We start from the raw sequence: 25,952 nt of genomic DNA, 5'->3' as shown, positions 1-25,952 counted from the left end.
GTTCTCGGACTTAAATGAGTCAAACATTCTCCTCCCAGACCTAGATGGTGTCCTTTGTTTTCCTCTTCAGGTTAAGAATTGCAGCTAATGGAATAGTGCGTAAAGACATCAGATAGTGATGTATTTATATAAACACACTGCACTACCAAAATTCCATATTCCAAATGGAATTTAAATAGACTATATTAGAAATAGACGATGCACTCTTTCCCACCTCCCAGTCCTGTAGAACAGAAAGAATTACCCCAGTCTAGAGGATACTTTCTCAAAGAATAATATTCAGTAGGATAAACAACTTTTATCAATAAAGTATCTAGTTTTGTGAAAGGAGAAAGGAATAAAGGAAAAAAGGGTGAGTGAAAGGTGTAATATAATTTTAAAAAACTTTTTAGACCAATCATCTGCACATCACTGCTGGATCGATATGCAGGTATTTGACTATAAACCAATGTGCTTTGACTATTTTTCAAGTATTTGATATCAACTTTGTATAAAGATTCTGCAAACACAACAAACTACCGAAGATAGATGAAAAATGACTGTTTTTCCAAGTCTGAAATTAAGTATTAAAAACTAAATTAAAACTATTCCAGAATAGGATTCCACATGGTACTAACAATTTGCCAAATTAAATTCTACATATCCCAACTGACCATGGGTTGATAAAAATCTGCTAAGTAGGTACTAAAGGAAACAGAAATAATGTGCAATATTTAAAAAACAGTTTGTAGTCTGGGGAAAATGTCTAAAATCCCGAATTAAAAAAAACACAAATGAAGTGAAAGCTTTAACTGGTACACACTGTTCACACCTATATTTCAAGTTTGGAAACGCATATTTTCAAGCAGCAATACAAAAAAGTATCCATGAAGAATGCATAATCTCTGAAAAAATTATGAAAACATCCCTGCTACCATTACATTTCTAAATACAAAACAGACTACCATATTGTTGCTTCTGTGTAGCGAGAGAAGTTCATTTTCAAAACAGATAAAATTCAGTCTTTAGGTGTGAATGGTATGAATGACAGTCTCATTTTTTAAATTTCTTAGTTGTTTAGGATCCTTAAGCATGCAAGCCTCGTAGAGGAGGGCCCAGCAAAGGGCAGAGTTGGTTTATGACATCCAGTTTAGGACAGAGCTGGGAAAGCCTCTGGGTCATCTACATCAGGAGCAGAAGCACTTGACTGAAAGAAAAACATATTATAGAAATTAACTGGAGAACCACAAAGTTTTTAATCTTTACACTTTTCATCTTTTTTAATGTTATGTGTAATGATACACTTGTGTCTAGCGAGTTGGAAGCTTAAAATTAAGAAAAGTGGCTGAAAACCCATTGTTTGGCATTTTAAAGTAGTATATAAAACAGTCAAAATAAAATTACTGCAATTTCCTAAGATTTTTTTCCACGATAAATCACACTGAAACTTAGGCTAAGTAAGTACTGTCAGATCTCACACACTAAAATTTTACAGCTGCTACTCCACTATTCAGTTATCCATTTTGGGCATCTATTAACGCCTCATTATTAGGGTGACCAGACAGCAAGTGTAAAAAATCAGGACAAAGGGTGCGGGGTAACAGGAGCCTATGTAAGAAAAAGCCCTAAATATCAGGACTGTCCCTATAAAATTGGGACATCTGGTCAGCCTACTCACTATAGTTATAGTACATCTCTCTCATGGTACCATGTGTTTTTCAAAAGGTATTAAATCAACTATCTCTGTGTGTGAAGTACCTTACATATGGCTGATCCCATTCTATTAGAAGTACAACCTTAGACACGAACAAAACGACAACCTGTGATGTGGCTATATATTGACACAAATTCTAAGTCTTGTCATGGCATGAAGGGATGGGTCACAACTGTTTTGTTCACTGTATAGTTTTTATTCATAGATGAAAATATAAATATTTTTTCACTTTAAAATATGTAACTATTCATGCCAATTCAGAGATATACAATAGAACTGGGGAAAAAATAAGTTTCTTGGGAATTCACAGAATTTTAATAAAAAGATTAGTTTTTCAGGAACAGAATTCTGTTAAATCCAAGTCTGAGTTCAAGTGGAAACCTGTGCTAACATACACTAGAGTTGAAATACACCAAGCAACAATTGGCAATCTAAAGCTGAACTTTTAATAATAATAAAAAAATGGTCCCTTAAGCACATCTTTTATGAAGAAGGTTGCTACGCTGAATCTGAATAAGGATGTAATGACTAAATCAGGATTTAAGAGGCTTCTAACCCCTTGAGTGGGGGTGGGAAGGGTGGGGGAGAGGAGGAGAAAGGGGCATACTCATTCACCAGAAGCAAAGAGGTTTAGTTATAGCACTACAGTACAGGTTACCATTTATTTAGTATTACTCAACCCAAAAATCCAAACTGCAATTGCAAGCAAGAAGGAATTTCAAACGAACAGAGGGGATAGAAATGCCAAAAAGCAAGTATAAGACTGAGGCAAGAAAGTAGTCCCCTATTCCATACACACATATACATTGCTGGACATCAGTGGGGCCAGGGGCTGCTATGACAGGTCTCTCGGCCTCCCCTTTTTCCATTCCATCAAAATTAAAAGATAAGCCATAAAAGCCAATCCACGCAGAAACAAACTGTCTCCACAATAGGCTAGCCTAATTCAAAGTTAAAATAAAACAAAACACTATCATTGTAAATCACCAACCTGATTGGGTGTGTGGATCACGTCAAACTCCTTCACCAACTGGAAGGAAACACACAAAGTCAACACAAAATAGCTGCAAGACCTGAAAGCCTTTAAGAATGCCATCACAAAAACAGTCAAAGAAACTAGATGTCATACTGGAGTACCAAATTAGAACAAGAAATACCTGGATTTTGGGCATGCTTCTAAGGAAAGAAAACCCAATTCAACTGCATTTGTAGAACCATTTCCCAACTACTAAATCTAAACATCCAAGATGAGCTAATGCAGAAAAGAAAAGAAAACCAGATTTCTGTGAGTGGTACAAGTGAGCAAGGTATTTTGAATAAGGAGTGACTACAAGCAGGCCTACATTTGAAAAACTGCACCAGGGCTGCAACTAAATAAATGTAAAGGTGAAAACCTCCAGCACAGATGCACTTAAACTGGTTAAATGACCAACTAAACTTGCTCGTATTGTACCTATAGTAGGGATGATTTGCTTTAAGGTTACACTGTTCTTCCAGTGCAGACAAGCCCTAGGTGCTTTTGCTTTCTAGTGAGAGAGAATTATTGCAGAAACCAGGAAAATAGAAACTACTGAAACAGTAATGACAGAAGTCTACCAAGGACAAGAAAAGGTAGAGGGAACCAAGAAGTATTTTAGGTGAAAACATGAAGACCCGATTTCTACAGTCTGCTAACTTTGCATACTTTTCTAGAGGAAAATTTACATCTTCTGGAACATGTCTGAGTCAGTGGAGAAAATGCAACCATAAACTCGGAGTTGTGTGTCAGGGATAATATAGACAATTAGAGATGACAAAGCATTCCTAGGCACCGTGTAACCTGTAATGAAACCTGAAAGAATCCCTGTAGAGAGAGACTAACATTTTAGCGTCAAGTTTGCCAATAATGAAAACATTACCAAGTTGCATCCTTAAGTTCTAGTAGAAAGCTAGTTTACCTGAAACTTAAAGGGATAAACTGCACAATTAGCATGTAAGTACCTCAAAAGTGCTGATTATGTGTTTCCTAGCTGTGACAGGCTCTCTCTCCACTCCAGCAGGAGGAAAAAGGATGGACTACTAAGACAATGATCTCTATAAAAAGAATACACATAAATCACGGATTCCAAGGCCAGAATGTGCCACTATGATCATCTAGTCTGGCCTCCCGTACAACATAGGCCACAGAACTTCCCAAAAATAATTCCTAGAAAATATCTTTTAGAAAAACATCCAATCTTGATTTAAAAATGGTCAGTGATGGAAAATCCACCACACCCCTTGGTAAACTGTTACAGTGGTTACCTACTCTCATGGTAAAAATAATGGCTTCTCTAAAAATGGCAAAGATTTCTGGAAAAGCTTTATTTATTTATTAACCCAATTTGCCGGAAAAGAGACTGTTAAAAAGAAAATAATTTGTGGATCTAAGAACAGATTACTTACCTTGTCAGTTCTGCTTCCACGGTTAGGCCTTCCACCACGCCCCCGGCCACCTCTACCACCTCTGCCACCACGTCCGGGGCGACCAAGGTCTCCAAAATTGATCTCCAGCTGGGACGTAATATCATTTGCTGGTTTACGGAAGTGATGATCCATTACAGAGTCTTCAGCATGAGCCTAAAATTAAAATGAAAGAAGCCACCACCACTTAATTTTTCCCCCCCAATTTAAAGCCCTACTCTTACAATCACTTATCTATAAGCTTAGCTTTAAGCAAGTAGTACAAAAGTATGCTAGGTTCAGAGTCTAAGAATCAGGAAACCAGCAGGTTCTTCTCCTTGTGAGAAATATATCAACTTTGTTTGATTAACACAGAAACTTCACTAACATACTAGCTAGCATACAGCAAAGGAAATATTTACCAAAAGAACTTTAAATGAAACACACTGGGCTATTCCTAGATCTTTCTTGTATTCCATTAAAGGAACAAGAGCTGATTTAGTTTAACATCCATATCTTTCTCACTAAAAACAATAAAAAGTCCTCTTCCAGGACTCCTGCTAGTTCTATATTTCAATTGTTATTTATTCCGTGTCAATAAACTTTGCATATTTAACATGACTGCTTTTTAACTTTCTCCATTTGCATATCCCGCTGTACTATCTAAAGCCAAGAAAAAAGTTTATAGTACTTCATTCACCATACAATCCATTTGCTCCAATGGCCAATGGATGAGATGTATGTACAATATACTGCAATCATGATGGCAGCTAACATACCATGCTTAAATAAAGAACAAATTGGTATCATGAGCTATAGTGAAAATTACACAAGAGTCCCAACCTTGTGCCATATTAGTGTATACTTAAAAAAAAATAAAAAATAAAAAACCAAAAACGTCTTCTGGAGCTAGTTGATCCCTTAGGTATTCACCATTTATTGTGTTGAGGAATCCTAAATTCCAGTACCAAAATATATATATTGGCAAGTCATTAAGGTTGGGGGTGTTATTATCAAACACGTACATAATACAATTAATCATTAAAAAAAAACAAAAACACAAAAACAGTGAGAAGTCAAGAAAACTATATCAACATTAAAAAGCCATTTACATGCATCTTTTTTGAGCTGGCTTCCTGCAATGTGCTTACAGTAACTGAAAACTTAATAGCCCACCAGAAGAATGAGTTTTAATAAAACAGTTAGCTTACTCAAAAACAGATTTTATCAGAATAAAGAGCCATAAACAGCAATTGTCAGTTAGCAATATTTAACATTAAATAATTTAATTTCAAAGAACAATCTCCCCTTTTTTGCTGACATTAAAATAAATGTTTGTCAACTTCAGACCAATCATTTTCTACTATGCTTTTTTTGGGTGGGATTCAACTATTGCAATAAATACACATTATGGCTTGAACAACCACAGGCTGCATAACACATCAGAAAGTGAATCTATTTTAGTAACTGCGGTAGCACATAAAAGCCCCACTGAGGATCAAGGAAAGCCTCATTGTGCTAGACTCTATACAAACATATCTGAAGATACTGTCCCTGCTCAAAAGAACTTACAATCTAATTTAAAAAGAAAAGGAGTACCCGTGGCACCTTAGAGACTAACAAATTTATTAGAGCATAAGCTTTCGTGAGCTACAGCTCACTTCATCGGATGCATCGGATGAAGTGAGCTGTAGCTCACGAAAGCTTATGCTCTAATAAATTTGTTAGTCTCTAAGGTGCCACAAGTACTCCTTTTCTTTTTGCGAATACAGACTAACACGGCTGCTACTCTGAAACCTGTCAATCTAATTTAAGACAAACTAACAAAAGAGTAAAAAACAGGAAAGGGATGAGGGTAATAGTAATAAGAACATATGACTACACAGGCACACTATATGCATGGCTTGATGTTTCCACCTCATTTTGAAAGCTATTCTAAGTAAGAACAAACATCAGCAATTCTCTCTGGCACTATCTCGCCATTATCAGCTGACGGTTTCCTGTAGACATCAGGGCAGGAGTGGGTCCTGAGATGGGCTGTGAAAAAACTTTGTGGGCTGTCTCAGGGAAAGTGGCTTCTGTGTATAAGGTATTGGATGAAAAAAGTAAGAGGAACTTATGAAAGAAGCAGACAAGTAGACACTTAGGAAGCAAACATGCTAGTTATGAAATGGTCATACATGATACACAGCAAGACACCGGGCATGGACAGAAGAGCTGTATACCATATATTTGTATACTCTATTGTTATTAATTTCCTTACATATAAGTGCTTTCAACTAATGATTAGGTGATTAGTGATATTTATGTTTTGATGTGACCTCCTTAATTACAGATATATAGGATAAGGTACCTCATTTGACTCCAGCAGACTCCCCGGCATTTCTGTCATCCCCTTTGTCTGATGCAAGTTGTGTGTCCACACCCAAGATATAAAAACAAAAGGAAGAAATGAGACTCCATTACATACATAAATACCAGGCACTAAGGCTAAGTGAAACCACTGAATACATACGCCACTTAGTACATGAAACAACAAAAGGCTACACAAGTATCCACAAAGAGAAGACTGATGGAGTGAAGTATCTTGATTCAATAGCAATCAAATTTAAAACACCACAACTGCAAACCCTGTGAGGAAACCAAGATGCAAATTCACATCTCAGGTTCTCAGCCACCACTGTGAGTGGTACAGTGTAAGAACCTAGGTTGGTAGATTAAATAGGTTGGTAGATTGCTCATCCGGTAAAAAAATATCTACACATAGTTTGGATTTGTGTGTCACTGTTCCAACTGTAAGGCTGACATAAGCCTTCAATGTAAGAAATCTTGTGTTTTTCACAAAGGGTCATAAAAAAAACAAAAATAAAGTTTTCAAAAAGGACTTGCTATTTTCTGAATTTTCAAAGATATCAGGTATTTTCCAACAAACAATATAAAGCTATTTCAGGTACCTCCCCATCACACTACATCTCTTACTATGAAAATTAGGAGAGGCAAGAAAGCTTGGAAGCATAGCAAACATGTCTGATATAGACTGATTTTCCAGCAAGCAAGTCTTTCACCAGTAAAACTATTTACACCTGAAACTTTAAATCCTTTTCACAATGCCGTTTACATTTTGATTTTTCAGCTACATCAACAGAATTTGTGTATTTGACTCAGTAAAGCAAATCTGAAGGGAAACATCGGAGATTTGTTTTATGTCACACAATGCAATTTAATGTGCATGTGCAAAGGGTTTTATTGGGGATCAAGATTCCCAAAATTCAACAGATCTCATCTTAAATCTAACAATGATAAACACTTTTGAGTGAATTTTACTAGACAACCACTGGTTGGTTTGTTTGCTTTTTTTACTGTTTCATGGGAAACGTGAAAAGGATAAAACAGCTAGATAAATGCTTGGCTGTAACTCCTTGAAATAGCAAAAAAGAAAATTGAGGTTGATATGGGGGACAATTCTTTCACAACTTTAAGGCAGATGGTGAGCACAGGACACTTAAGTCCTCTATCCTTAGAGGCTGCAGGTGGCACTTGCCCACCAATTACCTCAAAATGTAGCTGAAGGGTTGAAAATTGTTTCATCACCAAGCCCATTCATCCCTGATTACTCTGTTAAGACTATCAATTGAGGCACACTATGATCATCTGTATTGTCCACAACAGTCCAGAAGGACCTGGACTGAAACCTCAAACCTATATACAAGTCAAACCACTGTTGCACATAAGTTTTGATTGCTACCTACCAGAGCAAGGTTTGCACAAGTGGCCTAAATGTGAATTATTCCATATTGCATCATCAGTTTTCATGGATGATCAGGTGGTATGAGAGAAGGAAGAATGGAAATGGCAGGAAATAATACATTCCTGGATTTTGTTTGACCACTTTTGCATTATTGTACTCAATCTGTTGGTAGAGAGCTCATGCAACTGCTATTCTGGACTTCTGTGTTATGAAAAGCTCCCCTTCTATATTTAGCTAACAAATTTATCTCCCTTCTTTGACTCAATAACAGATCAATATGAGTGGGGAGAGATGTTTGTTGGGCTGAAATACTGAGAGTCTTTATAAACATTTTTAAAAATTGAAAATTGCAACTCCAGAAAACAAAATAGTTACTAATTAAGATAAAAGATATAGTATGTATGTACCTTTTCACGCGCTGCTAAGATGACTCTACGTACTGCCGCAGTATTTTACCCTTATTTTATTTTTAGAAGAGACAATAAAATTGAAGTCTCCCTGGCCAGATACCAAACCAATCTGGTTTAGAGAAAAAGATTCCAGCCCATCTGCATGACTTCGAGAGCTGCTAAACTTCCAAAGCCATATTAGACTGCCTTAACACATAAATATATAGGTAGGTAAAAAAATCAATCACCTAACTATCATTGGAAAATTCTCTCTCTCTCTCTGCCACTAGCTCTAAAGGGATTAGATGGTCTATATGCCTTGGAAGTCAGCTTTTCCTTGTATATTCTCAGGTTATTCACCACTTAGCCTTTCTAGCAAGGCTGGGTCTTATTATAGAAAGAAGTTAACCCAGGAAATTATTATTTTTTATATGTTACTCTAGCATCTAGGAGCCCTACTGATGGATCAGAACCCCACTGGACTAGGCAGTGTATAAACACAGAACAAAAAGATAGTCACTGCCCCCCAGTTTACAACTTATTTTCCCCATACAATACCGACTCCCAATGATGTCATTGTAAAAGGCGTTTCAAAAGAGTGAATTTGTTTATTTCTATACTGCGAGGTAAAATTTAAACTAAATTATAAAAACCTATATTTTCTACTGATGCCATACACATTCAAGTGTTTTTCTTGACAAATTTTAAATATTCTTTAGTTTAACTAAAATGAAAAGTATTGAGCGTAAAAACAGCACACAGATCTAAGCATTTATATAGCCACAATCACAGTATTATCCCAGTACTCCTAGTCTCAGAATGTATTCTTAAACAAGAGGCTAATATTAGTACCCTCGTTTTATAGACAACGAACTGGGGCTAGAGTGCTCATCTATCCATACATGTAGTTTAAATTCTATGAAAAATAAACTGGGTATATATACTTAACAAGAGTGACAGACGAGAGCATCAATTTATGCAATTAGAAAAACTGAGGAGAGTAATGACAATTTAGTGGCTTAGTGGAGTCAGTGCAAACTACAGAACAAAAGTCTAGATCCTTGGCTTGTCACAGATCAGGTCATTCATCCTTTTTGAAGCTAATATTTAAAACAAAAACCAACTAAAAAAACCCTAACAGCTGTTTTAAATCACTGGCTAGGCTGCATTAGAAAATGATGCAGTTTGAATTTGCTTCCTCTCCTGAAACTTAAAGGAATTTGCGTTCGTGATGCTTCTAAAACTGGTGTGCGAGGTCCAATAATCCGCTAGATATTGTGGGAATTGGATACTGTGATTCTTCACAAACACAGGATTTCTCTGCTTCTGATTCATAAAACATTTCAGAAAAATAGCAAGTACTCCGTGGTTTCTTGAATTTAATATTCTTTACAGGCACTCTAGGTGGTCATGCAGTTATACTGCAAAACATCAGGATACCAACATTATGAAATTAGATGTTATCTTAAAATCTAATGCGTTTCAGACAGGGCCCATATGTTCAGACACATTTGTACAGAACCTACTACAATGAGCTCATATCCTGACAGATCTTTGAGCATGATAGTAACTATAAAAAAATTACTGAAGGCATTATTTGATACTTGATCAAATACCTTTCAAAGTTTAAGATATAATTTGTTTAAATGCACTTACATGTTGATAAGGTACGGTTTTATTTTAAATGTTCAAAAAGAGCTTCCTTATGAACCTATCAAAACTGCATAATCTCTCCAGAATTTAACACATTACTTTTATGGATAAAAATATAATACCCACTAAGCTAAAAGGAGACTGCCCAGTAGCGGAAACTGACTGCACTAAACATTGTTTTATTTATGCTGCTTAAAAATTTTAGTAGCAAAGCACTCTATTCCTGCTTTTAAACAGCAATTTTATTGCCATAATCTTCACATGTCAAGAAGTAAAATCTGCAAGTCAAACAGTAAATATATTTTAACAGCATGAGATCTAGGTACTTTGGAATACCATTAAGTTTTACTTTACCTCCTCACTCTTTGACTTATGAAGAACAAATCCTTTTTTCCATTGCCCATCAGCACCCTCATTTGGTTTACGGATGTTGAATTCAACTTTTGCACGATCCTTGTTCTGAATAGCTTTCCATTCATCCAGGGTCATTTCTTTTGGGCCTTCTTCCTTAACCTCTTCCACCTCATTCTCTCTGAATGAAATTCATTTTTATTATGATTACTTAATTTCTATTCATTAATATTTTAAATAACTATGCATAGCAAATCCAAAAACAGTGCATCAGTGTCAGAATACATGGGAATTCATTATGTCAAAGATTTAGTAGTAATTATTAGGATACAGAGTAGAAAATCTTCAGCTAGAAGATTAGCTAGCTAGAAACTCCTAGCTAGCCAGAAGATTAGCTAGAAACTCTGCCCTACAGAAAGGGTGTGCTGCTTTTCAAAAGTAAGATGGGATGTCCACCGTAACCAACCAATAAAAATTCAGCAACAGCAGAGCAAGGTGCCTCTGAACAACAAAATGGGAGTATAGCACAGTAAACAGTTTCAAGTTAGTGGTGGCCCAAGGTATCCCTATATCCCTTAATGTTATTTTTCACTGCAAATGAGATTTTTATCTTTTGCCATGAAATCAGTTTTTCAGATGTCCCATAGTAGATGATGAAAATAAGACTGGGATGGTAAGCAAATTAAGTGAGGGACATCATCATATGCTGTTCTCAGTCTTCGTAATTTTTCAAGTAAGTCTTTTAATAATTTGTTTCTTTGTTCAATTTCCAATCTTAAAATGCGCAAAATGGTTTATATCTCCACCAGCTGACCACAGTTATAGTTTCACCTGGCTGGAAACAGTAATTGTAAACAACTTAAGATCTGATTCCTAAGTTTTGCAGTTTCACTAAGTGTCTCTGATCCCAACCAAAAAAACTATTTTGTAACTTAAATACATACTCGATCACTGTGTTCAGTAACAGATTGTGCCCTAGTTACCCATATTGAGAACACTAAAACTCTGTACCTATTTCACCTAGTATGTTTATATGGGGCAAATGATACCACTTACATTCTGTATTTACATTTCATTGGACTTTTTGAGAGAATGGTGTGCACAGGCCTATGTAAGATACTATAAAAGCATCAACTAAATGAGAAAGTTTCTTGTTATTTCGTTACCTTAATTTTTGGTGTGATAATGGAAAGGTATTTTTTACGTTAAACAAAGATTCAGACTTAAGTACTAAGCTGAAACGGTTCAGCTGTTTCAAAGAACAAGGTTATGGAAAAATATGTTTGGACATGTTAAAAAAATTGTTTTCAGCTACTCTGCTGAGAAGCTCTACTATTCCATGCTTTAGAGGAAGGATCTGAAATTTGGCGAAGAGGTTTCAGGAATGTGCCTTTTGCCATCTCCATGAAAATTTGCACAGATGTAGAAAGTTAAGCCTCCAAAAATCTCAGTTTGCACATGTTCAGCAGAGACTTGTTACAGTTTGGCAGCTAAATTCTCCAAACACTCTGTATGCACTCAGCATGGTCCATTTCCTCAGCACAGCACAGCTCCCGAGTTCAGACTGCATGTGCTATCCCTAGGGGCACTGGATCCAAAAACAGGAATGTCTGTCTTGCACCCTCAATACTACCCGCTCCTGGTGCCCATAAGCATGGATGGAAAAGGAAGAAGCTCAAATGCAGAAGAGGATGAAAGGGGAAGTGATGCTGGGCAAATAGGAAAAAAGCATGGGGAGGAAGACTAGAGGCAACAGGGAGTAGTGGCAGAGGACAGGAGCAGAAGTGGCAGGGATCAAGGGCAAAAGGGTCTGTAACCACTAAAGCACATTCTCTTAGGATATGCTTACATCAACTTAACTATGTAAACGTACACACTACAGTGTTCCTCCTGCCACAGTAACTTGCCTGCTACACCAACCTAGTAAATCTACCTCAACAAGAGGCATACGGCTTAGGTTGACCCATCTTAGTCTGGATGACGCAGCATCTGTATGCTGTCTGCCGCACGAGTGGGAAGCTGAGCGCCCCGGTAGTACCCGGCCTCCAACTAGGAGCTCCCTGGGGAGTTGAGAACCTGGGTAGCAGCCAAGCTTCCGGCTTGACCGAGGTGCCAAGCTGAGAGCCTGGGCTCTCAGCCCCCCACACCGTCCCTCTTCAGTCAGTGCAAGCCCTCCTCGTAAGGACACATCACCCACAGAAAGACAGCAGTGTGGACATGAAAAACCGTAGTAATTACTACAGTGCTGTAAGTCGACCTAACATAGGTTGACTTAACTTTGTAGTGTAGATGTGTCTTTAGAGAACCTAGAATTGATTTCATGATTCCTGAGTGAACTTTCTGTTTCTGTTACTAGCAAACAGCTGTGAAACCCACTAACAAAGCGTCTCCCCATATCCTTCTAATGGTAGGTACACACAAATACACAACCTTCTTCTGTTACCACAGTTACTCTATTAGCTCAAGCAGCAGAGGACTACTGTGAATTTAAAGATCCCGACCTGCTGATGACCCATGGGCAGGGTTGTCAATATAGTTCCACGTGATTTTTTAATTTCAAGTTTTAAGCTTTAAAAACAAAAACAAAAAACCACCTTAGGAAACTGCATCCAGAATCATGTTAAAAGAACATTAACGTTGCTAAGTCAAGCACTCAAAAGTTAGGAAATCCAAAATTAAGTTTGCTTGTACAGCATTAGCCCCTCTGGTACATATGCATTATGATCCAGTCTTTAATTACATGATCACATATTATTTTCCCCCATATGACCCAGCCTCATTCAAACACAGGATGGACAGCACTCACTGACAAGGAAGCTATTCAATATTTCTTTTTATTTTCATCCAAACCCTGTGCTAAAAACAGTATCATTAATTTCTTCTGTGCCCTTTCTATAGCGCTTATGATAATATACTCCTTTACAAAACATGAAGGTAAAATGATTCATAACACGCGTGTGAAGCAAAGTAGCGTTATATCCACTGAGACAGAGATTAAAGCCAAAACTGTCAGAAATGTAAACTAATTTCGGGCACCACATTTTAATTATTTATTTTAATATACACCGGACTCTCGCTAGAATGCAGGGTTCGGGATCCATGCGTGGTACCGCGTTATAGCGGAGGCCACGTTACCATGGATCCCAATTTAAATATTTAAATTTGGGATACAGCACCACGAGCGCACTATATGCAAATCTGCGCTCTAGCACCTCATTTATATTTAGGGCCTGTTTTTTCATATTACTTAGCTTTTTATAGCACTTTATACATTCAAACGAGAGCCCCCATTTACAACAGTTGCAGTTCTGAGTGCTCCCAACCGCTGCAACTCAGACCCTGGATGTCTCACAGGGTAACCAGAAAATGAGAAACGTAGATCTACCTATGAAAATTTTTGTTTACATGACTTTCCCAGAATCATATAACTCCTCTCTGGCAGAGGCAGGGATAGAATCCATCTTTCGAGGGTGGCTTTCAACTGTATTAACCACATTCTCTCTCTACCTGCAATTCCATGCCTCATTCACTGTACATCTTCTAACTTCCACTACAAACGAGGTAGGGGTCCTTACAGACAACTACAAAACCCTGATTCACCCCCCAAGGCACAGTCTGTCCTGCACACGAAGCAAGGGTTGTGTGCTCTGATAGTTAAGGACTGTTTCACAATGCATACACACAAGACCACCAAATTAAGGTTCCACAGGCACCCTTAATTCTGGCATTTTCTAATTTTGAGGGCTTGATTTTGCAACCTTAATGTTCTTTTTGTGTAGATTTTTTGGATGGAATACATACTGCCATTGAATCAGACAGCTTTATGCCTCATAAATCAAATACACATCCAGGAGATGCGTCTCTTTCTCCAGCACTGGAAAATTCTCTATCAATACAAAAAGCTACAGTAAGTCACTGCATTGGCCCTTTCTAACAAATACCAGTAGGTCATGATGTGCCTAAAGAAGTTATTAGCGCTCAAGCCAAGGTTTTCTCAATTCAAGTATATTCCTCTCCTGTTAGTTCATGCTACACTGAAGTCATCAGTTGTGGCAATCAATTCCTTAATATCATACGGCAATAGTGGCTTCAACATGAGATCAATCAGAAGGAGAAAACTGAATTGAAAAAAGTCTTTACTTACAACAAAAGAAAGAATAATAAAAAAAATTAGCGGCGAAGTAGTTTGGATTTGTTTAGTTTTCCCTCCCTCAGCTCCATTTCCAACAAGACATTTACCAAATACCTCATTATAAAATTTTAAAAACCTCAGAGAGCTTTCTGTTAATCTATAAACCTGTCTCACTAACAAGGGGTAAATTTTAATTTGATAGTTTAAAGAAAATTTTTAAGGAAAAAGATGTTGAAATGTATGATCATGCTTCTAGAGTGTTGAACAAACATTTAAAATAAATCTAACACAAATAAATGAGTTCAGTGTAAACTCCAAGATATATAGATAGATCTGTATATACAGAAGCCCCATTTACATGAGAACACAATATCGGTATCCACATCATTTCCATTTTCATCCAGACGGACATATCTTATGCTCCCACTCAAGCCTGTTTGACCAACCACCTCTTATCTTCTTTGCATAATTTCCAGTTTTCATGCTACTTTCTATGCTATCTCGGATGGTGGGGCAGCTTCCCAAGGATAATTTCCCTTCCAATCTGGTCCACGAAGCTTATGTAGACTAACATCCACAGTTAACTTTACTGACCAGTGCCCCGTGTCCAAGTTACCTTCTACCTATTTGTCAAAGGACATCCCTTCTGTTGGCATTCTGCATATTTTACTAACGGAAAGTGTCCTACATGCTATTTAAACAGATTACAAATTGCTATTCCAATTTACAGTGAAATTCTATGTAAACCACCCCATGGTTCAATATAAACACATCCTAATTCAGTAAGAACACTAATGTATGTACAGCTCTCTGAAGATGTATAGCAGTGTGTGAGCTTGCAAACTCTCATTTTCTATCCCACCCATCTTTTACCTAAACTTGATCAAAATAAAATGACTAGACTTTTTCTCCTACTTTAGCATTCTATATTCCAGATCTGCTTTAAAGGTACCTTAGCTACTCCATGCTGCAGGGGAACCTGATTTTCATTAAATGCAGCTCACCTGAGATTCACACTAGTATGCTACTCAGATGCATGCTGGAATAGGATATTACTCCAATAACTTCAAGGAGAAGCAAAAATTGTTTGATCAACTATTAAACATATTTAACGTTAGTCTGTTTTAGTTTGAAACACGTGATTTTTAACACAAGCTTTAATAATGACAAACTGTAAACTTCTAACATGTCCAGCAAAATATGCTTAACATTACAGCTACAGAAATTAGTGGTTTTAATTTAACAATTGTTTTCCAATAAAGTATATACTGAATGCACTTCTGGGAGGCAAATGCAAGACTTCCATGTGATTCACACTGTAAAAATGATTTTCAACATGAACCAAACTGTCTAAACAGCTGTAACAAGTAGTAATGGACTCCGTTCCAAAACTCCAATTATGTCAATGTAATTATTTTAAATAAATAATCTATCAGTAATATGTTTATCATACAACTGCTCTCAAAGCTGATTTTTCAAAAAACCCTGTTCTTACTAGTTGGGCATTTTGGGTGATGTCAAGAGCTATAAAGAATAAAATGTTAACATTTAAGCATGCAGTTTCATTCATTCATCCACCCAACTTCACATCAAGTGTTTCAGAGAGAATCTGTTTTAAAGAACATTTTTATATTAACAACTGATTTATCATTTTGGGTAGTGGGAATCTAGTGCATCATAAGCACATTTTCCACAGTGCAGCAGAATTGAGTACATCTGTAAACCCTCCCTGTTGGGTGGATCCCTACTCAAACCTTGACTAAGTCTCCCTTCCACAGCACATTTTTGGGTTACTGTTTGTTGTTTTAGGAGCCAAATCTCAAACACCAGCGTGCAGCAAGTGGCTAGACTGAGCCTGAAATCCCTGAAAATGCATCACATACACTTGCCTCAGGCTCTGGAGGACCAATCAAGATGTTCTGCATCCTGAGCACTTCCCCACCATCCCTAGTGCTCGGGAAATCTGCTGGTGGATCCACTGACCCCACTTCTGCTCACCTACATACTAGAAGGTGGGGATCTTCACCACAACAGAGATGCATGGGACATGGGGCAAACTGCACTTCTGCTGTACCAGAGTCTTCCACAGCCTTGGAGGGGCAAAACTGGCCTTTAATATTCCATCTAGGAATGGACAAGGACAAGGAATGGATCACTTGATTCCCTCTGGGGCACCTGGCACTGACCACTATCAGAAGACAGGATACTGGGCTAGATGGACTTTTGGTCTGACTATTCTCATATTCTTATCTAAAATTTCCCTCACTGAATAATAACTTTGCCCTCCTCTTTATGACTATCCACAAAGTCATTAATTAGAAAACTGACTGGTACTACATCCCTTATTAGAATTTTCTTAGACAAATGTATACTCTGAGATGCCCTCTAATCCAGTTGTCATTTTCTTATGACATTGTCACATGAAACCGTATCACATGCCATACTAAAATTAACAAACTACATTTCATTCATCTGCTACATTTATCATCTTATCAAAGTTTCACATTGTTTTCATGAACCCCATGTCCCACTACTGATTATCTTGTTTCCTATAGCCACTTGCTTTTATTAAACCAATCCAACAGGTGTTAAAATCACTGATTTCCAATTCTCTGGTTCCCTCTTTTTTTGAGGGTCAAGTTAAATTAAATTAAAAGTAGTCAGGTTATCTACAAATCATACAAACACACAGCAATAGAACTGGGGAGACGTGCAGTATTTTCCTCAAAAGTTTGGCCATCATCAATTCAACTACTTTGGAAACCTGGAAGTAAAAACGTGCTGCCTATCAAGTATCTCCTCATGAGTAGTTACTCTGCTCAGATGTGGCTGGGTAGCTTTCAAGTTTTTCTGTTTTGATTTGAAGATCTTATTTTGGAAGCATATTAAAACTATGATTTAACTGATTACTAGAAAAATAAATCTAAAGGCGGCCTAGCAGTTGATGAACCAATAACATGTAACCATCTAGAAATAAAGGTAGTTTAGAACATGCCTTCTCTTCTTCCCAGTCTTTCAACAGTACTGTGATCATTTAAATATCTGTGGAAGAAATACCAGTGGTCCCATGGGTAACAGCTCATGCCAATGGCACCATGGCCAAAGAACCCAAGAAACTAAAGAGTAAATTACACTTCTACCCAGATATAACACGGTCCTCGAGAACAAAAAAAATCTTACCGTCTTATAGGTGAGACCGCGTTATATTAGGGTAGGGAGAGGAACCACTCCCTGCCCCAGCTCGCCTCTGCCTCCTCCCCTGAGTGCGCTGCCACCACTACGCTTCTCCCCTTCCCTCCCAGACTCGCTGTGCCAAATAGCTGATTCGCGGCAAGCCTGTGTATGGGTGGGGGCGGGGGAAGTGAAGTCGGCTGCGCGCTCAGGGGAGGAGGAGCGGAGGTGAGCTGGGGCGGGGCAGAGGAACTGCTGCGGTAACACAAATTCAGATATAACGAGGTAAAGCAGCCCCGCTCCCCGGAGCACTGCTTTACCACGTTATATCCGAATTTGCGTTGTATCCAACTGCATTATATCGGGGGAGAGGTGTAGTTCAAAAATGGTATGTGAAGCAATTGAAGAAAGTTGTAAAAAGAAGAGTACTCACTTATTCTCAGAATCAGCAGGTGGATGTTCCTCTCCTTCTGGTGTTTCCTCGGTCACGTTTGACTGATCCAAATCACTGCAATTAAGAGATTTTTCTCCAAACCAGTGCCTAACTGTTTAAAACTCCTAAGATGTTACTGAATCTCTAACTCAGATTCACTTAATTGTCATGAGTAAGGCTACATTTTAGTCACGGGTATTTTTATTAAGTCACGGACAGGTCACAGGCAATAAACAAAAATTCATGGCCTGTGATTTGTCCATGGCTTTTACTATATACCCCTGACTAAAACTGGGGCACCGGGATGGCGGCCCTGGGGGCACCGCGAGTCACGGTCTGGGTGTTCGGGAGGGGGTGGAGGGAGGCCACTGATTCCCCCCCCATCCTGCTTCTGGGAAGCAGGGACCCCAGCTTCTAGCTCCACCTGCTGCCTCCACTCCGCCCCAAGCCCCAATTCGGCAGCTCTCATTGGCTGGGAGCCGTGGCCAGTGCCTGCAGGAGCTGAGCCCAGGGAGTTGCTGTCACCCATCCGGGAAGCGCTGCGGCCGCGCCCCCCCACCCAATGAAGCACTGCCCCCCACCCCAATCCCCAGCCCTGAGACCCCACACACCCCCAAGCTCCTGCTGCTGGGCAACAGGGGGCCGAGACTGCCCCAGCAGCAGCTGGTCCACCTGGCCCAGGCCAGCTGCTGCAGAAGTCACAGAGGTCACAGAATCTGTGTGAAACACAGAGCCTTAGTCATGAAGTTGAACTTTTCTCACTATTTCATGAAAAACGTGAGTCTCTTTATAGATCTAAGAAGGCCATTTGCTACAATTTTCTGGGCAGCTTCCCCCAAGATTTGTATTGCTCTTAGTATCAATCCCCAACACTTCAAGTGTCCTGCCTCCTCCTCAAACATAAAACTGACGCAGGCATTAAACTGAGGACTAGAAAGACAACGAAGCCCTTGAGAAAGCGTAGATGTAAAATGATGCAAAGTGACAATCACAGTTTTTCAAAAAGTGCAACAGAAAAACATCAGTTTAAACTTAGAGTCAAAGCCCAAGTAACCTCAAATGTTACCAGCAAGCTATTAAGTAACTTTTTGCTTGGCAAGTGTTAATAAGGTTTCCACTAACACTGGAGACTTAAAAAGTCCCACAAAAAACTACAAATTCCAGAGAGGCAAATACATTTTTTATATTTTATAAACAGTGGAAACAGAGGGACCTGTTAAACTTTTCTAATTTTAAAATTTTAAAAATTTCAAGAAATTACAAATTACTAACGTTAGCTCATCTTTGACGGTTCCCCAGTTGTGTGATCCACTGCCACCACGTTTATCCTCATGCTTTAGGCCACTGAAATGGGAATGTGAGAGAGAACTAACAAAACTGAGTTAACATAATAGTGTCTGGATACAGAAATTCAAAGGCAAATTAAGAATTGTATTCTATTAAAGGCTAGTGAAAAACACAATAGGAAGAGTTTAAATTTAAGACTTACGATCTATCACTTCCACTATGCCTGTCAAATTCACGCTTGCCACGGGAGTCAAAGCCATCTCCTCTGCCCATTCCACGTCCACGACCACCACGTCCACCTCTTCCGCCTGGACCACCACGACCACGTATAAGTCGGTCAATAATGGGTCTATCACAGAACAGGGGCCATTAAATATTACATTTCCAAAATGTAAAGCACAGGTCACAGAGCCTTTCAATATATTTGTTTTTAAACTCTGCTGTATATCGTTCGAATATAAACATCCATTTAGGAATACTACCATCTAATTACTATCTGAAAAAAATAGCACTTTAAATGCTGCTTGAGTTCTAAAATCTTGAAACAATGCTTTAAAAAGTCAACTGCTTACCTTATTTCATCTAGTAATCAACCATATTATTGCAAGCAATACAACAAATATCATGAGCACCACATTTTCTCTTTAATAATGGCCTTTCTCCCCTTAGCTTCTTTCTTTAAAAAGGAATGATATTTTCATTCTGGTACAATTGCTTAAAAATTATAATACCTGGTAGCACTATATTTAAAACACACAATTCTGGAATTCACATAACTTAGGCTTTGTCTACACACAAGTTGCACTGGTCTAACTAAAATCAGTTTGAAAACCTCTAATTAAAGTGACAGAATCCCCTGTATGGACATACTTATACCGGCTTAAAACTTGATCTACAAGTTTAGCTTTTGACTATAAACTGAATGACATAAGCTAAATTGATTTAGACCTGTAACAGTGTCAGGACAGAGTTCTGCGCAAGTTCAAAACACACACACCTGTAGTTAAATCAATTCAACTATGTGTTTACACTAGACCTTGGGTCCACATTAATTTGGGTCAAGTATATAAACAAAGTCAGGCAATAATGATAAAGGTAGTTATTCTACTTTGCATGATTACAAATCTCTTCTGATGAAATTAACAAAATTAAGGTATCAATGTTCTAATCCAATCAGCTCAAAGATTTTTATTAATTTTGTATACCAGTAGATGGAAATAAGAGTACTGACCCAAATCACCACAAAGATTGTTTGCAAGATGAAAAAGTCTTACTTCTCCACAGAAAATTCCCCTCCTTCACCCTTCTCTTCAGCAGGTTTATCAAATCGGCGTTCACGAGGCGGTCGTCTCTCCTGTCTCCTCTCAATAGGCTTGCCTTCACCCTGAGGCTGCTGCTGATCAGGCCGTCTGCCAATTCGTCTTATACCTAAAATAGTAGACAATCTACATCAGCAAATTATTGAGCAAGCAAGAAATTGTGACTCTACCAGCACAAAAGCAAAACACAATACAGAATTGACATTTAGGTTTTACTTCCAATCTCCTGATGGCCAGGGGTTTGGGAGGATTTCCTTTTACAAGTAATGTTTTGTCTTTTTACTACCACGATGTAGCAGCTTGTTTTTTTGTTGTTTTGTTTTTTTTAAAATTGGCTCCTGGCAAGCAGGGGCAAAGGGGGGCAGCGGGGGAAGCAGTGTACAGCAGGCCCACCAGTCGCAGGCTGAGGGAATCTAGTCATATGGAGTGTTGGGGTTCTTAGGGATTGGCTTGTTTTGAAATGGGATTAGCTTGACTTTTGGCTTATTGTGAAAATCAGGGTGCTTATTAACCACGTGAAAGTTGGCAACTGTGCTTCAGATGTGTCACTGCTTTGGTGCACATTAGAGAAAGTAAGTTAGCATCTGCATCAGATGCACTGGAGCTCTGCTCTGAGATGTGGATGAATGAAAGTGCCTTTACATCACATTTCTGCTGCATCCTCACTCATCCTAGGACTGGTAAAGTGGCTACGGATTGCCAGGGCCCCATGTGCTCTAACCAAGCATCTTCCTACCCCAGATATTATTGTTTGTTATTTGTATTACTGTGGTGCCTAGGAGCCCTACTCATAGACAGAGACCTCACTGTGATATGCACTGGATAAACTTTTCCCTCTGCTCACCAAATGGTGTAGAACCAGCTATTCTGGCTCTGTGACAGCGAAGGATTCACCCAAACCTTTATAAGCTTTAGGAACACTTTGTGCCACTAGCTGTAAGTTTATTTTCTTCCTGCAGGAGCTCACTTTCCCCACTCCCATTTGCAGGTCACTTTTAAAGGGTCATTACCAGTTTTTCCACTGTGGGATGTCTGGAGGACTCAAATGGACAATTGTATGGTACTGTTCTTTTAGAAAAAGTTAGCTTGAAAAAATGAAATGAAAGAAGTCAGGTCACCAGAACAAATTTGTTTTAAGCTTGTTTTCCACTCTGCCATTATCTTCCATAACAAGCCACATCATTTCAAAGCAACAGAAACACCCTGATTTCTATGATTCTCTCCTAAACACATTCTAGTTAGAGAATTTAAGATATTTCATTTCCCTGTTTTATGCTAATACGATTATTTTAATGAAAAATGGACCTTTGTTTACTGGTATTAATATCCTCATGCTGTTTGCTCCTCATGTGGAAAGAAGTTAATTGACATCTTCAAAATTAGATTATGTCAAAAAGACCATTATGACTTCATAAATTATGATCAGAAGGGGCAAAAAAACTCAAGGAAGAAGCGACCCTGCTTTTATGAAAATGTGTTTTGTATTGTATTGCAAAGTTCAGAATGCTGAAAATATATAAAAGCTGTTTTTTTAAAAACAAAAACAAAACATTTTCATGAGACATCAGCTGGTTTAACAAAATCAAAACAAGCATGAAAACAATGCATATCAACATTAGAAAGAAGCAACAACCACAGAAACTTATTTTTTAAACTTTTTTTAAAACCACAATTCAGCTATGAAAACAGCCATATTCCCCATTAATCTACTGTACTGTTTTGTAGGCTCTTATGAATAAGAGAGTCAAGCCATGTCGTCTTTGAAATTTGGCAGTTTTTTAAATGTTGGGATCAATCTCTATAATAAGCCAACTGAACAAACGCCTGCAGAACAAGCAATGCCATATTTGGGTGGAGCTACAAGAACTAGCACATTTGGAATGATATCCAAGCCAAACATACACAAAGGAACAATAACTTCCTTACCCTACAAACATGTTTTCAAGACCCAAAACTCTTGCTAAATAATCCTTATCCATATGAAAAGATGGAAACTCACAGAGATTTACTCTAATAAAATTCTTTGGAGGAAAAGAAGTATTACCTCAATTTTACAGATGCACAGGTGAGAGGAAGAGAAATTAAGTGACTAGCTTCAAGATGTACAGGACATATGTTGCAGAACCTGGAACTGAATTTAGATCTCAAAAGTACAAGTCCAGTGCTTTCACCACAAAAATTCTCATTTCTAGCAGCCTTTTTTATGAGTTCCTGAAGGTGCAGGTCATCAGCTCTTAAATTTTGAGACTAATATATTGGAGATGCAGTTTAGACAATGTCATGACTATTCATGAATGGCGTTTGTATTTACACATGTACCAATATACAAATTTACTTGGAATACAAAATTAAGAATGTCATTAAAAGTGAAATAAAACATTTGTGTTCTATAGAAAATCAGGCATGCTTACAAACTTGAGTGAATTTTCCCTTAATACAATATGCCAAGTTTAAAATTCCCTCTACCTTTATTATTCCAGTGAATGGATTTGCCCTTGTCTAATAGATTTCTACTACAAATCCCTGAAATACTGAGTTATTTCTTTCCATCTAGATATTGTTCATTTTTTGAGACAATTTTTAGAACTGTTTGACACCCATGTTGGTCAGGAAGAAACAAAAATAAGTCAGGACCTTATAATATGATAGTCGTCTTAAGGGTCAAAAATCTTACTGTTCTGTAGCTTTAATCAGGAGTATTACCCACATTTAAAAATCTATTTCATGAGGGAAGACAGAGCAAGTTTATGATACTGGTCTTTCAAAAAAGCTACCAGGTTAGTAACTGTCAGTTGGTATTTCTGAACCTGTCATGCCACTGCTCAGGAAAAAAAATCCAACTACCAGACTTTGATGTGTAAGATGTCCATAGGCCCAGTAATGTAAAACACACATTTTTGATTTTTATTTCCTATTTTTCCTTCACAAAAATGCTTTACTTAGTATTTCCTTAGTTAAAGTGACATATTTTGTTAAAGATAATTTCGCTCTTACCAAAGTTCAAAAAAAAGCACCCGGAGACAATATTGCAATGTATTTTTTCTTTAAAAGAAATGCAATGTGTTAATCTTTAGCATTATTATTCTTATTTCTACTCTTCTGGGGAGTAAGATTTTTAAGAGCTCATTTAGTGCTGGTTAAGTAATAATTATCTTATTAGTTTGCCAAATAGTTCTTTATCCAAATATTACCAAGCACTTTCAATGCACTCAAAAATTATATGATGAGCATTACAAATTTAGGCCACAATCTTTCAATCATGCATGTGCTGAAGTTTATGTACATAAAAAGCCCTCTATCACTGTCCTGCTGGGGACCTTTGACAAGTATCTTTCCTACCTATGCCTCAGTTTCAACATCTGTAAAACAGGGAAAATGATACTGATTTCCTCCCTAAAGTGCTTTGAGATCTAATGTGCCACATTATCTGCCAATGAACTATACACATCCTTAAAATTAAACATATTTTTGCAGGATCAACCCATAAAAAGTAAATCAAAGACATTAATTTTAAGGTCACTATATGTTCATATTCCTTCACTTGTTCATAAGAGAAATTAAACTTTATTACAGTCCATAAAAATGTTTACCATACATTTATTTATGAGTAACTTCAGTAATAATGCATCTGAAAGACAATGTACTTTTATTTCTAATCTCAATCCAAATTATCCTTAGTAAACCAACAGTATTTCAGAATGAAACTATTAAATGGGACATGTCCTTAAAAATGCACTTTAGGCTTAACAGCCGATTATTAATCAGTCTCTAATTCATATTCCCAAATACGTTTCCTTACTCATGCCTCTCTTTCCAGATCGGCGAGTACCTCACTTCAACAATGAAAATTTTGCCACAACTGGGTCCAAACATACAAAAATAAAGACATCAGATGCACCACAAATTAAACGGCTCCATTTTGAGCTTCCCAGCCGGTGGAAGGCGGCGGCAGATAGCTTCGGCTACTGCGTTAAGGAAAAGGGATCGACAACATACTGAAAACGCACGTGGCTAAGGTATAATTAGCACAGCTGCACTAACACGAACATGCGGCTACCGTGCTTTAAAAATTGATGCAACTCCCTTTGGAAAAACAGACTCTGCGGACAGTTTTTCGTCCTCACACGTGGGCTGCCATCCCACCCAGATTCTCATCGTCAGCAGGGTCATCCATCCTCCACACGTCTGTCGGTGCAACGCTCCGAGGCCACAACTACTGGGCAACATACAAGCACCAGCAGACCTTACTCAATCCTCTTTCCTAACCCTGCCTAGTTGGGTCACCCCGAGTCTCCTCCACGCATCCCCGGCCACTAACATTGTTAAAACCCCTTCCGCCCACCCCTCGCCCCCCTTGGATGCAGCCCCCTCCTTCCCAACAAGCATGTGCGACAGGCCTCACTTTCCCCCACGTGGGTCGAGAAGCAGCGGCCCCGGCCTGAAACGACTCCACCCCGCCGCCCCAAGGAGCAGGTGGTGTCTCCGAGGGGATCGAGCAGGAGCTGGCCCACCTGGGGCTTTCGCGAAGTTCAGCCCGTGCTGCCAGGCCGCGTGTGGAGGTGACGGGCTGTCACCCAGGGGCGGCAGCTCCCCCTCAGCAGGCCAGGAGGGGGGATGCGGCGCTTCTAGCGGCCCATCTGCAGGCCCAAGGGGGCTTAGAGAGTCTGAACCCTGCTCAGCTGTGGAGCCTCCCTCCCCAAGGGAAACCGGCGGGGGCTCGAGCCCGGCCCCTCCAGGGCCCCACACCAGGGCAGGGAGCGCCTCTGCACGTCTGGCGTCTCCAACTCCCGCCGCCCTGGGGTACTGTGCGCCTCCCCGCCCGTCGTCCCCGCTCACCTTCCTTCCTAAGCGGCGCGGCGGGCTGCCCGCTGCCCTCCTCCCTGCGGTCGCCGGCGCCCCCGGGCGCGGCAGCGAAGGGGGGCAGCGGGTTCTTGCGCTCTTTCTGGGACTCCCTGCGCAGCTGCTTGGCCGCGCTGCTGCTGCCGCCGCCGCCGCCGCCGCCTCCCCCAGCCTGGCCCGAGCCCCCGCTGCCGACCCCGCCAGAGGAGTTGGCCTGGGCCGCCTGCGCGCTGCGGGCCCCGCCGCCGCCCCCTTGGCTCCCGCCGCCGCCGCCGCTCTCCTTCCTCCGGCTCTCGGCCGCCCGCAGCACCTCGAAGGGGTCCGACTCGTCGTCAAAGAGCTGGTCGAAGCGGTTGGTGACGACGCAGCCGAACCCTTCTTGCAGGTGTCCGGGCATGATGGGCCCCTCTCGGCGGGATCCTCCTCCGATGCTGCCCAGGCCCCAGCCCCCTGCTCGCGATACCACTACAAGATGGCCGGCCCCAAAGAGACCCGCTTCTCTTCCGGCGCCAGGAA

At 39.4% G+C, this 25,952-nt stretch overlaps 1 protein-coding gene across 5 annotated transcripts; it reads right to left on the bottom strand.

The window, feature by feature from the left end:
- Positions 1–786: 786 nt before the first annotated feature.
- Positions 787–25,952, bottom strand: SERBP1 (SERPINE1 mRNA binding protein 1). 5 transcript variants are annotated; one of them, XM_038411961.2, is made up of 10 exons: positions 25,434–25,951; positions 20,553–20,706; positions 19,481–19,627; positions 19,264–19,359; positions 17,992–18,066; positions 10,259–10,436; positions 6,468–6,515; positions 4,118–4,291; positions 2,685–2,723; positions 787–1,186 (listed from the first exon to the last, which is right to left on the bottom strand). In XM_038411961.2, exons 1-10 carry the CDS (start codon positions 25,831–25,833, stop codon positions 1,130–1,132), a joined length of 1,368 nt encoding a protein of 455 aa, XP_038267889.1. In that variant the 5' UTR covers positions 25,834–25,951; the 3' UTR covers positions 787–1,129. The 5 variants fall into 5 exon arrangements, with proteins under 5 accessions (XP_038267889.1, XP_038267891.1, XP_043347327.1 ...); XM_038411963.2 differs by having other exon boundaries at positions 19,264–19,335; XM_043491392.1 differs by lacking the exon at positions 2,685–2,723 and having other exon boundaries at positions 25,434–25,952.

The sequence above is a fragment of the Dermochelys coriacea genome, chromosome 8 (genome assembly GCF_009764565.3).
Source record: "Dermochelys coriacea isolate rDerCor1 chromosome 8, rDerCor1.pri.v4, whole genome shotgun sequence".
In the NCBI taxonomy this organism is placed as follows: domain Eukaryota; kingdom Metazoa; phylum Chordata; order Testudines; family Dermochelyidae; genus Dermochelys; species Dermochelys coriacea.
The sequence above is the reverse complement of the archived record's forward strand: the minus strand, read 5'-3'. Positions and strand labels throughout refer to the sequence as shown.